The following is a 13,961-nucleotide window of genomic DNA, read 5'->3' as shown; positions in this document are numbered from 1 at the left end:
TAAAAGGCCACACTATTGTAACAAATTGGAAATATCAGTATTAAATGGACATTTCTGTTTGAAATATACACTATAAATCCCTTGTTCAAATTCAGTCATTTTTTAATCTATTCCTATTAGAAAAAGGTACACCACATAAGAGTTAAACATGTAAAACCACTTACGCACATATACTTTCACACGTATTTAAATACACACATATTGAGCAACACTTTATAAATTTCCACAAGAGTTTAAGTGCAGGTTACAAAAACAGTTTGAGATTTCATTCCAACAATATATATGATTAAACAGAGATTGAGTTATTTTGTTAGATAGAGTAGAAGCCACCATCATGGCGTCTTGAGTATCCTCTGTTTGTTGCTGCACTGTGGTGGCTCTCTGAGAAAAATGAATGAGTGTAACTTATTTATCTTTGCATAGTGGGCCAATAACAGTTGTTATAACACGGGTGTTTTGTTTTACAAACTTCGTGCCACCTTACAAGTTGGCACATATGTTTGTAACTTTGTGGGTAATTATTTTATTGGCAACTTCTTTTCTTTTTTTTTGTAATGTGTGGCTGGCAAGTTTAGGTAAAATAGGGCTAAATTAGAGTTTTTTAGGGCTACAAGCCTACAACCATTTCAATTAAAATATATTATTTATAGTTTTTTCATAAATTTTTAAGGCATATCTATTAGTGTTTGAGATATGTAATATTGCTAATGTAAACAGTCAGAAAATACTTTTTATTTTATAAGGTTTTTATATTATATTTTTATTACTCTCCATTTAGTCATAAAAAATCTTACGTATAGCACCCTCTACACAATGAGGGCTTTCATTTTTCTGTGCTGCAGCAATTTTCAGTGGTGGATACATAGGATCATATGCAGGAGGCTCTTCCTTCTTTCTGTTCTTCAATATTCTCCTGTAAGTACAGAGTTGCAAATTTTAGTTTATATGTTGTTTTGGAGTTATATGTTGAGTTCAACAGCCACGCTTTAATTAGCACACATTTGGCTGCATAATTAATTTTAAATTATCTCTTCGAAAACGATAGCGAAGATCATATTATTTAAAGAACGCAAAAAGAGATTTAACAGCAATACAACAGTTTTTAAAAACACGCTCAGGATAAAAATCCTGGCTGTTGCACCCAATTATCTATAGCATGTTTTAACAACTGTTGTTTTGCTGTTAATTTAAAAGTGTTCAGTATTGCCTGCTAACAACAGTTGTAAAGAGAGAAAATGCTTGTTTGTATCCAAGTTCTAAGTTTACCTTTGTGAAAAATCAATATGTAGGTATTTATGTGTTTAAATGTTATTCTGTTTAACATTATATAAGATAGCCTAGGTGCCAAATCTAGGTTGGCATTGGGTACGAGTAGCTGTGCGAGAGTAAAACAAGTTACATTCATACTATATTTACCCATGGGCCTCAGTAACTGTCTCCTTTTGTACAAGTGTCTTATTATTTCCACTAAGAAACTGGTTGTGGTGATCGTATTTTGACTTGATCACAAAATCCAAGCTATCCTGTGGGGCTTGGGGGTCAAAATGATAAATTTCACGCCTTGCGCTCGCTAGTGTGGGTGTGCGATTTAAACGATTCCAAGGATCTCGTTGTTGGGAATTTTCTGTATTGTCGGCAAATGGACTTTTCTGTATAAATATTTAAATGAATAGAAGACAGTTGTTTATTATTACCCCACCTTCTGGTGGGGTAAGGATAGTCGTTATAACACATGTGTTCTGTTTTATAAACCTTGGGCCCACTTACGAGTTACCACATCTGTAACTTTGTAGATGATATTGGATTTTTTAATTTTTTATTATATGGCTGACAATTTAGACAATTCATTAAGCACCACTGGAACACTGGGTTAGAGCAAATCCCAATAAGTAAAGTTACAACATGCCTTAATCTGTACTTACCTGAGTTGACCGCGAGCCAACAAAGTCGTCATCGTTTTGCAACTGTGGAAATGGAAACGGGTTTCTTTCCAGTGGCATTTTCATCGAACTTTTTCGGGACAGTGCTAATCTAACGATAACCTATAAAGTATGCTAAAAAAAGACAACATAGATAATATATACCGTACAGTCGAAGTAATATAGTAAAGCTTGTAGTGGAATATACAATAGTAATTGCAAAAATACTCTATCAGAGTAATTGCAAAAATACTCTATTCGTTTTTTTTGCGCACAGAAAACAGCTGGATATGTTGCTATTAACAACACGCCACAGCGTCACTAGTGGTTGATATATTTTACAAATCGGGGTATTTGTTTCTTTTGTAACTCAAATACCACCTAAAAAGTGTGTTAATATGCAATAGTTTGGTAGAACAAGTACGGTGGTATGCTAAAATGCGTTGCAATACGCCATTGATTGCCCGATACTAACAAGCGTTTAAAAGTGTACCGTGAAATAACCCACTGGACCAACGCGTATGTTATATGTAATATAGCCTATACATAAGCGTTGCACAGGGCTACCATTCCTTATGTGCAGATCATACATCATGTCGCTTGAATTTGTTATGCTCGAGCAGCTACTCTGAATTTTGCGCGACCGATTTGAAGATGGATGCTCAGATCGTAAAATCTGCCGGGCTCCTTATTTGGGTTGTCGGCGCGGTGTAAGGTGAAAATCGCGGCGTTTGTTTTGACGGGAAGAGCTTTCGGCGGGTTTAGATTCAAGCCCTGGTGGTAATTGAGGGTTGTTATGTGCATTGAGTGGCCTTACGTATTATTTGAGGCAGAAACAAATAAGTTTTGGGTTAGGGTCCTATTTCGTTTTGTTGACAGCCTGATTCGGTGCAATTGTTACAGTTTTGCTGGAATTTCGTTTTCTTTGCCCGCGTTAGTATTTGTAATACTGTAATGAATGTAATAATTCATGGAAGTCTTAAAATGCAATACTGAGCTTCTTTCCCGTCTTGAATGGTGAATTAATATTTGCGTTGTCAACTCAATACTTGGATCTATTCTTCCTTGTAAGCGCATATAGACTTAGGCGGGGTTTATATCCTTTATTCTAGCATAAACTTCAGGGATGAGACATCATATGCAATATTAAGTTCAGTTCAGTGCAGGTTTTAACACGTTATTGTAGCTTATAGCATTAAATCAGATAAAATTCTTCATTAGTTATAGGATGAGTTCTTTATATTGTAGTAGTGTAGCGGATTATATGACCGTCTCTTTGGCTTTTTCTTTGTTGAAAACTTTCAGTGTGAACGCATTTGATCTTTAATTAAGCTCTCAGGTTTACATTTATTCTATCTCATGAAGTCCTATAGTCGTATATACAATGGAATGCTATGGGAAAAGTGTCTTGAATTTCAACTGCGTTTTGAAATTGGTTTTAAGGAGAAAAGACTTTGGATATAAAGTGCTTAAACCGCAAGAACCAAACTAATAATCTCCAGGGGCGAGTGCATACTTTTACCACCAGCAGCAGCAGCCTATAATCATATTAATGTTTATGCAGAAACAGTGTTTCAATGTTTTGTGTTAGTTTAATATAGCTATAGACAATTAACGATAGATAAACGTACATTTACCTTATATTACTGTGATGTATAAGCACCTAAACCTCATTCCCCATCGTGTTTTAAACAACTTTTGTTTTTATAGTCTCTGGATGTTCTTTGTTTACTAACAAATGGGACGAGAAAATAGAATGAAAAGGTGTCCCATCTTTCCCCACCCTACTATACCCCGTCTAGGCGAAACTTGGTTTATAATCGATCGTATTAAGCAACTTTTTTTCCACTAATTAGCAGCCGCGTGGTTTTAACTTAAGATAGCTTGCAACTCCCGCACTTCAGTTAGCAGTATAGCAGTTTGAAACGAAAACAAATTTCGATGCCAATCAATCGGTATAGACACTATAGACTATAGAGTAGAGTGTGTGACATTTTGCATGTAAAATTGAAGTAATATTTTTAAACCAATTTAATACCAAAACCCCGGTTAACTGACAGAGCTAATTTACAATCAGAATAAATCAGATATTCTCGCTGACAGCAGATCAACGTCTGAGGTCGGCGCTCGTTACGTTAGGCTTGTTAAAAGCAACATCGTCATGCGTTAAGAATAGCCCTGACCGAGAGCATGGGGAAAAGGATTTAAGAACTCACTCGAAGCGAGTAGGTTATAAAAATGCGCGCCACTTCATGAGTAATATAGACAGACTGGTATACGTATTGAGTGCACATGTTTAAAAGAATAGAAAAAGTGTAATATATAAAACAATGCATAGCCATTAGTTATAAGCCTAATATTAAAAATTATGTACCACTTATTAGAAGGGGAAAAACGCTTATTGGCGATTTTAATTATCAAAGTAATTAGGAACTGTATGATAGTTGAGCATGTAAGGCGTGTAAAATTTAAAACTTCTACTTTTGTATTTACGTTAAATAAAGTATATATATATATAAGTTGATAGAAAAAAAGAACTGTCAACGTTTTCGGGCTTTGTTTTATCGGTTATCTTGCTTGTAAACAGGATTGAGCAGTTGTAGTTGTCGTTCGTTCGCATCAATTTAACGCTTGCTTGGAGCTGCAAAAGTGTCCGGCGCGAGTAAAACGTTAGAGCAGCTGTTTCAGCCGCCCCTCCAATTCATTTCGCCTCGCTGGTGGGAACAGCCGGCCGCGCAACCTTTTACGCGTATCCAAGTGCCGGTTTATTGTCAAGCAGGCCAGCGTCTTATCGCCAGAACGATAGAGCAATGATGAGAGTATGCCGCAGTCCCATAGGAGAGGTCTATGATTCTGTGCCCCTCTAGGTCCGTACCAAGATAGCGCCAGTCTGGTTTAGGCATGCGGAGTCTTACTGGCAGGGCATGTAATGTTAATGCGTTAATGAGCAAGAATGAACTGATTTGAATTGTTTGTTGCTTATAAGCAGCTTAGACAGATAGAGATATCAGTTTATGTAGAATATGTCATAGTTTATTAGTTCCTTAAGAAAAGGTTGTGAATATTTAGGCCAAATTCGCTTAAACTAAGTTTCTGTAATTAACAATTCATATAGGTTAGGCAGTTTATATGGGTTCGTATAGATTAATATGGGTTTACCTGATCAGTTGTTTTTAATATACGTAACCCGCATGATGTAAGCTGCAGTCGAATTACCCACAGTTAAAAATACCGCCGCGTGCAAGCGATCGAACGTAGCACCAATTTTGGCGATGAAAGTTGCACCTCTGGCAAGACGGATCGAAGTCGATTGTAAATAACACGATCGTCTTTATTTATTTCCAGCGCACTGGAACGCCAATTGATCACACTTATTCAGCAGGTAAGAGTAAACGAGGCGGATTTTGACAAACGGCTATACGTTGCGCGGCTATTTTACGTAAAATACGTCATTGAGCTAAAAAATACGGTGAACGTAATCACATAGCGCAAAATTTACGTACGTTTATAATTTTTTAAATTAGTATTAGGCAGTTCTATTTAATATAACTTGTACTGTAAAGGTGTTTTTGTCGGAATATAGACAGTTATCGCAGTAGTTTAAATGTTTGCCCTTGACCCGGATTTCCAATTGACATGGTGTTTCCATACATGTGCCATTGAAAAGATTCCTTCGACGTTTTTAGGAACTACGTAACATCTCGTCCGGTACGTAGTGTCGCTCTGGCAATGCGCTGTCTTTTAAGGCAATGAACTATGGAGTATTCATTTCCGAATGGCATTATGCGACTTTTTCTATGCGAAGTGACGACGCTGTTTCCTGACAAATGTACAAACATGTTTTATTTCTTAATGTTTCATTCGATTTTAAACTAGTGTGTGTAGGTATAGTAGTGTAGGTAGGATGTATACCGTTAATCATAATATCCCGTATTTCCTAATCGTGCTTAAACAGTTAACAATGCTCTTTTAGTGTCATGGGGGTTTTAGTTTAGGTTTTATTTGCCCAAACCTCAAAGAAAAATATGCAAGTAATTCTAAAATCGAGAGCCCCATAGCAACCGCAAATCCATCGTCTCAAATTAATTAGCTAAGGAGTGAATAACACTAACCGCTAGACGATAGCAGAGAGTAGCATGTTGGTAATTATTGTTTCTCCCAATGACGTAACAGTCGAAAAATGTGAGTCGGTTGTTTGCATTCGTTCGAGACATTTTCGCGTTGGTCTGTCTGGTGGTAGAATTCTTCTTGCTTTGTAAACAACGTGTTTTCGCTCGCAAAACACGTTGTATCATTCATGTATACACATTGAATTAGATTCTGAACGATTTTATATTTTCTGAGTATCACATGCCTTTGGTGCATAACTTTGCAAGGATACGGTTATTATGTAGGTATTCCTTATTTACTACCCAATGGGACGATAAAGAATAAAAACACGATAAAGAATAAAATTACCGAAACTTTATATACACTGTAATACACATATATAGGCAAAACAAATTGTCTTGAAAATCTTTTAAAATGAGGAAAAAATATCATATAGTAGGGTGGGGGAGATGAGACACATTTCATTCTATTTTCTCATCCCATTTTTTAGTTAACAAAGAACATTCAAAGAATTATAAAACCGTATCCTCACGACTTCCATAGAACAATGATAATTGATTAAAACACCATCAGAATATTTGGGTATTATGTGCTAAAAGTTTTTCGTCTTCTTCCACCTTATCCCCACTATAAACATAAGTTGCAAATCTTGTAAATGTGATGTAAAAACATTATATCCTATTTGTATGTTTTGTTTGACATTTAATGCAAAATTTGATAATCAATAAATAGGTCACACAGTTTTACTACGTGTACTGATGTTGTTTTAATCAATGTCTCTATAATAACTTTGTCTTAGAGCTTTGACACAAACTCAGCACGTTTAAAGGAAATGTTGGCCCAATTTTCAGTACGCACATCGTATTATTGGCTGACATTTCCGTTACCCTCCAATTGTATTAACATTTTGCTCGTGCGCCCTGGAAATACGAATATAGCAGAAACCAATTTCCGCAATTGAACATCAGAGTTTGGGCAGCAAAATACAGCACGAATCGGTGTTAAAACTGTCGGTAAACTAAACTTGTGTGTACTGTAAACTGAACTACTGCGTTGAACTTAACCTACTGTTTTGTTTTTTTGTACATTTAACGCATTATGAGCCTAATGAACTATGATCTATCCGCTAACTCATATATATAAATCACTGTGTTTCTGTTTTGTGTACGGATGTAGCGGTGATTCGATAAAATCATTGACTGTTGTTAAACCGCGCCCGCTCAAAACCAACTTTGCAATTGGTTGTCAAGTGCCGCATAAAAGCTAGTGACGTCACACGTCTGGGCCCGGTTACGTCACCGTTGTCTGCTCGTCACCGTAAGCGAGACGCGCAATGCCCGTCGAAGATTTGGGCCAATCCATGGACAAATAAGGCAGTTACAAGCCGTGTCTTCTTTTCTTAGGTATTCGTTCATTGGGTATGCGTTTAAACCACGGGCGCTACGCAACCGCTAATTCGGGAACATAGAACTTTGTGAAAACACCGTGACCGCCAAAACACCGCTATCAATTAAGCCAGCTGTTGTATACACCGTATCCTCCCGTAAAAAGTTGCACTCTACTTTATTTAGAAACGGATTTGTAAACAAAGTTGTTTCCGAGCCAAGCGGGCATATATCCTCGAACAATTAACAAATTTTTGTTGAATTTTTCTAATTTACATTATTTTTCAGACCAGTGTGAATATTGTAGGTAACTATAAGTTGTTAAATACCGTTAAACCCGAGTTTCCTACCCCTGTGAACCTGTTTTTTCTGGATCGAAGTACACTCAACATTCGTGGCTTCTCTTCTCGCACACACAATATCTCTACCGCACACACGCTAACCAACGAGAGAGCGGTATAAAAACGAACATCAGCCATGGAGAACCACAGTAGCGAAGTAGTTTACGTTGGTGACAACTACGACGAGGACATGCCGGCCACCGAACGTGAGCTAGCTGAAGACGCAACATGGAAGATAATCCAAAAGAATACGTTTACAAGATGGTGCAATGAGCATCTCAAATGCATCAACAAAAGAGTAGCCAACCTGGAGACTGATCTTTCCGATGGGCTTAGGCTCATTGGTTTGATTGAGATCCTCTCCCAGAAAAAGATGGGAAAGCACAACAAGAGACCAAACTTCAGGCAGATGAGACTGGAAAACGTCTCAGTGGCGCTCAACTTTCTAGAAGCTGAGAGGATCAAGCTGGTCAGCATAGGTAAGACTTTTTTTCGATCTGTTCTGTGTTTTGGGGCGGTGAGCATCATGCGTGCAAAGCAAACAAGGTAGGACGGGCTTATGTTATGACTCTTGCCGCAAAAGTGCGTATAGTCTAAACCAGAGCGTAGGATAGAAACGGAAACATCACTCATGCACGTAGCTATGTTATTGTGCATAACTCTGTGCGAGAATACGTGGGGCATTTACATTCGTAAATGTTATGTTGCCGTGCTAGATTGGCTCGTGTGAATTAAAAAATCATTCGGGCCATATAATCTTTAACTGCGTGCAGCGGTCAGCGCGGTATTAACGCAATTATTTCATCATTATTGGCGGCTGGGGATTCTTTATGGGCCATAAAACTTAATCTCTTGAGCTCCATAAAGGGCGAGCCCCTGTTGTTACAGTCAATGGCAAAATTTGCCTCTCGCTGCGAAGAGAAATTCAAGTCGACATAAACAAGTCAGTTTCCCGGCATGCCCATTCAACAGCTGATAGCGCACTGCAGTATCCGGCTATTCATTTGCGTCCATTCAAACAGCGGGCGTCTAGTCCGCATGAATACGTGTGCCATAAAAGTGTCCAAATTCCCATCACTCTTTGGGAACACTAAAAAAGTCCATACACTAAGAAAAATTGGATTAAAATTTCACTTGTTTAATTACATGTTACTAACAGTGCCTTCAGCAAGCAGTAATGTATATATTCAACGTCTTAGTACTGTTATTAATTCGCAAGCAATAGCAACCGTACAATTCGACGAAAACGGTTCATATATTCCACCGTGGCAATTTCCACGTACTAATGGCAGCTTTGCGAAGTTAGTCTGTATAGCCGCTTCGTATATAAGTGTGTATTATGTTCCCTGTGCCGTAGCAGGCACTTATATTTATGGGGTCCACGTATAATAGATTTCAACGCCAGACACAAAAGTGCTCAGAGCTAGCTATGTCAACACAAATGTTAAGTATTCGTTCACGCAATATACGCTGACATGGCGCATTGGCAGCAAGAGACAAATAGTACACCAGTACAAAAGTAGCGTTGTAAAATTTAAAGACTGCATAAGCACTATTTTATGTAGGGTGTGTTTTGAACATTACAGTATAATCGTTTTAATGCAGAAAACTGGTCACTGGTCAGTAACCTATCCGGTCAAGTCATACCGGCGCGAATCACCGCCTATATTGATTAATGCGCTGTTGAATTAATGACCATGCGTGATTAAAATCCGGTAAACTGATTGGTTTATGTTGAATATGCTGCTTAAGCAGGCAAATCATAATGTATTAGGTATACTAATAGTTTAAAGTTCGTACAGTGCAAGTCTAAAAGCTACTGAGGTCGTTATGGCGACTCATCATGGTTTTAATTGTGTTTCACACATTGGTTCAGCAAAACTGGTGTATACACTCGCGCAGCCTACTTGGTGTAATTTCCGTCAGTTAAATTCTAACTGCGGAGGCATACCTGCTACCGAATGCGTCATTTTGTTCAAAGTATTTCTATGCTCTAGTTAGAGTGGAGAGCGGGTATTTCCTGAGCAGTTTTTATTACGAAACATCGGCACTGTGTTGTTATTATTCTTTCAACACAGACTACAGATCCCACATTATCATGAATGATCGTATCGACGTTTACGGCTTGACTGCTTGCCTTAGGTCGAGTTCACATACCGAAACCTTTTGTCTGTACAAAGACTGAGACTGGTTTATTGAGGTGATAATTCTATTGAGAACAGCTATTGGCTTAAACATCGCCTCCGGCCGGTTTCTTCGTTTCTTTCGACGCCGTTCCTCTCTTTAAATTTTACGCCATTGATTTTCAAAACCAGAGTAAAAACCAAATACATTTACGCACCCGCCGATTCTTAGCTCGTAAATATCGTTACAACAAAGCACTCGTGTCATTTTCACAGCCCAAAACTAATTCTACACTTGGTGTAACGATCCAGCCATTTAATACAAAACCACGAGGTCCTTAAACTGGCTTCAACCTGTTTACGCCTGATTGCTTGTACCGCTATACCAAACGCTGTACGCTTTCACTAAACTGCCTCAAATGAAGCGTGCAACCAGCTGAGCCAAGTTATTATGTTATCTGTTGTACAATTGAATATTCATTCTAAACACGCATTGTGATATAGCACAGTACTTTGTGTTATAAATAGCACCTAAAAGTTGAAAAAAGTTATATATAGTCAAAACCGCGTACTAAAACAGGCGTTTTGTGGGAGTAAGTGAAAATATACGTTCAAGGGTGCCTGGCCACAGATTCAATTACATATGACGTCATTGGAATGTGGCCTATACAAGATAACGCCCCTCTTTAAAACTTGTCAATTACCCTCAATTTTTGTGGCTCAATTTTACTGCAGTCTCAGTAATGTCAATACCGTTTAAACCAAAGCAACAGTTTTTTAGCAGTCGCTAATAAGTATGTCATACAAGTTGACTAAAAGTAACATATATACAAGAGCGATATAATATTTGAATAGAATATGCATATATTTATATAGTAGAATGGGGGAAAATGGGACACCTTTTTATTCTATTTTCTCTCCTCTCATTTGGAACTTTCAAAGAATTGTAAAACCATATCCTCACGACCCCCAAAGACCGTTGTTCATAGTTTAAAACACAATCAAGATATTTCGATATTATGTGCTAAAGATGTCCCATCTTACCCCCATAGTACTATATACAAACCGTAAGATTACACTCAAAAAGAGGGTTGTTAATTGTTTAAAACACGATCAGGAAATATTGAATTTAGATGCTAACGGTATTCCATCCGCCCCAGTGCTAGTATATATACATTAAGTTTCTTGAAAAAAGGTTACCTTATCAGTAATGGTTATAATGACCAATTTACGGGATTCCTATGGGGGTAACTGGATATTAATTTTAGTTGGATAAGCTTCATACAAACCTAGATATACGGTGTATATTTATCCTAATTCAAATTAAGAACGTTAAACTACAAAGAACGTTAGTATAAACTAATAGAAATAATCGTATAGTAGATTTTGGTTTGAAATTATGAAAAATGAATAAGTTGAATTATAGAACATAAAATAGGTTTGAATTGTTCATGTCAATTGAAAAATAACGTATAGTAGGGTGGGGAAGGAAAAATCAAGGAATTATAAAACCGTTCTCTCACGACTCCCATAGACCGTTGTTAATTGTTCAAACACGACCAGCATATTTGTATGTTATGTGCTAAAGGTGCCCCGTCTCCCACCCTACTATATTATTTTAGCAAGATTCTGTTGTACATGAGTTATATGTGGGCTTGTACAACTAACGTTGTCGCCCCTTATTAGCTTCCATACAATGTCACCATTGTCCTATGGGATTTGTCGTTAAGTTTCCGAACCTAGTATATTATGCACGCGGCAATTAGTCTAGTTAAGTCATGTCTATCTATAAAGGTATATGCTATCATAAAACTTTAACTAGACATGTAATGACAGAGCAATATATGATTTATGCACTGTTCTAAAAAAAACACACAACCAGAAATCATGTGTTTTTGGTGCTGACTTTATCCTGACCTATCCCATAGTACTATATATACAGTAGGGTGGGGGAAGATGGGACACCTTTTCATTCTATTTTCTCGTTCCATTTGGTAGTAAACAAGAACATTCGAAGAATTATAAAACCAGCTTCTCACGACTTCCATAAACCGTTGTTTATTGTTTAAAACTTGATCAGGATAATTGAATATTAGGTGCTAAAGGTGTCCCATCTTCCCCCACAGTACCATATGTTATGCGATGTTATGTTCTTAAATATTCTGTTTAAATAATCCGGACTTGTTTCTTGCAGACAGCAAGGCTATTGTGGATGGGAACTTGAAGCTCATTTTGGGTTTGATATGGACTCTCATTCTGCATTATTCCATCTCTATGCCCATGTGGGACGAAGAAGAAGAAGTAGAAGAAAAGAGTAAAGCCACTCCCAAGCAGAGACTTCTGGGATGGATACAGAACAAAGTCCCGCAAATGCCGATCACTAATTTCAAAGGCAACTGGCAGGATGGTACAGCACTTGGTGCTTTGGTTGATAACTGCGCGCCGGGTAAGTTGTGAATTTATGGTTTATGTTATATAGTAGGCCTACTTTGTATACCAGTAACATTGTGTACATCAAGGCGGAAATTATTGCTTTGTCACAGGATAGTATATATGCGGATATGACTCATAATTTTGCAGGTGTACGCGTATACGATCTACATACAACTGTATACAGAACTCGCAATAGTTTTAACTGAACTTAATCAATTCAATACAAAATAAAAATCGAAACACACAATTTCTGGTGCCGTTATAAATATACTGTAAACAAAGCGTACGGAACATAAGTCGCCTTCGTTTCCTTCCTATACTGGACAGGGTTGCGACCCCCACATTTAACTCGAAGGAGAAACGTATTTAAAAGTCGGCACCCGACACGGAACCGTTGTCTTTTCAATTGGAACTGGCTCGTTTCGACGCCGGACAACAACCAAGAACGTTTAGCTTACGTCACCGCGCAAGGGTATCAAATATCTTAGATCAAAAATCATCTTATAGTGCGCCTAAACTAACCAACGTTTCGCGTTAGTAACATTTGTCTAAAAGCAAGCCACTTCTTTTCACCGTACAAGTCACTGTACGGAGTTAACCCGCCTCTTCCTTTGTCAATACGCGTTGGTGTGCGAATTAACAATACAATTAACCTCGTGGGTCTTTATAGTAAAGTTTCTAACTAAACGCAAAGATGGGATCAAATATACGAAACGTGGCCTGTCTTGTACTTTCACTTTGTAAATCTTTTCTGCACTTGTACTCGTTTCATGTTATATAGTCTAACTGCATCTCCATCTTTTCTATTTTGTATGGGTTAGGTCCTATGTAACCAGACTCTGGCCCTATTACTATAACATCTAAGTATCTGTACTTACCCCATACTCGTTTCACTGCTGTTACTATACATTCTGTCTATCTTCATATATTATATATTATCTTTAAAACTTTCCAGTTCTATGTATACTTCTATCTGCATAACTTTTCTATCCCTTTCTTTTCAATCTTTCTCTCCTAAAGGCTTGTGTCCTCAATGGGTGGATTGGGACCCCGCTAATAAGCTGGGCAATACAACGGAAGCAATGACGCTTGCCGACGATCATCTCGGTGTCGCTCAGGTAAAATTCAATCTACGAAATCTTATATACAAGCATTTGCAACGCATGTGTGTGGTTGGATTTAAACAGTGTGAACGTATTTTCAATTGATTTTTAAAACCTTTGTTCTACGATAGTTTGAAACATTCAATTTTTAACGCTAAAATTTCGAGACGTTGTAAAAATATCGCTGTTCGCACCGGCGTTTAATTATTTTCCAATTTCCCTCATTCGCGGTGTAAAGCTGTTAAGTATTTTACGATTGGCTGCATGCGTCGGTTCCAAGCCAATGAACAGCAAAATGAGATAAGGTAGTCATTAAATTTGATTCAAAACCTGCTTTCTCTGTTATGACGAGTTTGCCTGCTTATTTGCATGTTTGTTTGACCGCCCACTTCACGGCCACCTACGTCACCGTTACGTCATCAGGCTTGTGCCCTGACTGGGAGGATTGGGATCCGAACAACCCAATGGAAAACACTGCCGAGGCGATGAAATTGGCAGACGAATGGTTAGGCGTACCACAGGTATTCACACAATGCATGGCAACATA

General features: G+C 37.8%; 2 protein-coding genes and 1 long non-coding RNA gene across 3 annotated transcripts in view; 1 reads left to right on the top strand and 2 right to left on the bottom strand.

Moving 5' to 3' along the window:
• Positions 1-84: 84 nt before the first annotated feature.
• On the bottom strand, positions 85-2,171 carry LOC100185982 (uncharacterized protein C1orf194 homolog). The gene is made up of 4 exons (XM_002131574.5): positions 1,923-2,171; positions 1,417-1,649; positions 795-913; positions 85-381 (listed from the first exon to the last, which is right to left on the bottom strand). Exons 1-4 carry the CDS (start codon positions 2,004-2,006, stop codon positions 311-313), a joined length of 507 nt encoding a protein of 168 aa, XP_002131610.1. The 5' UTR covers positions 2,007-2,171; the 3' UTR covers positions 85-310.
• Positions 2,172-3,837: 1,666 nt separating this feature from the next.
• LOC113474753 lies at positions 3,838-6,376 on the bottom strand. Its single transcript, XR_003396440.1, has 2 exons — positions 6,032-6,376; positions 3,838-5,739 (listed from the first exon to the last, which is right to left on the bottom strand). It is a non-coding gene; the product is annotated as an uncharacterized LOC113474753 (long non-coding RNA).
• Positions 6,377-7,683: 1,307 nt separating this feature from the next.
• Positions 7,684-13,961, top strand: part of LOC108950006 — a 22,222-nt gene continuing 15,944 nt past the window's right edge. Inside the window, exons 1-3 of the mRNA XM_026837009.1 lie at positions 7,684-8,234; positions 12,073-12,324; positions 13,838-13,935. Of these exons, the coding sequence (XP_026692810.1) occupies positions 7,892-8,234; positions 12,073-12,324; positions 13,838-13,935 (693 nt within the window). The 5' untranslated portion in view covers positions 7,684-7,891. The remainder of the gene's footprint in view (positions 8,235-12,072; positions 12,325-13,837; positions 13,936-13,961) is intronic.

The sequence above is a fragment of the Ciona intestinalis genome, chromosome 12 (genome assembly GCF_000224145.3).
Source record: "Ciona intestinalis chromosome 12, KH, whole genome shotgun sequence".
Taxonomy (NCBI): Eukaryota; Metazoa; Chordata; class Ascidiacea; order Phlebobranchia; family Cionidae; genus Ciona; species Ciona intestinalis.
Note: the sequence above shows the minus strand (reverse complement) of the source record. Positions and strands in the feature narration are given on the sequence as shown.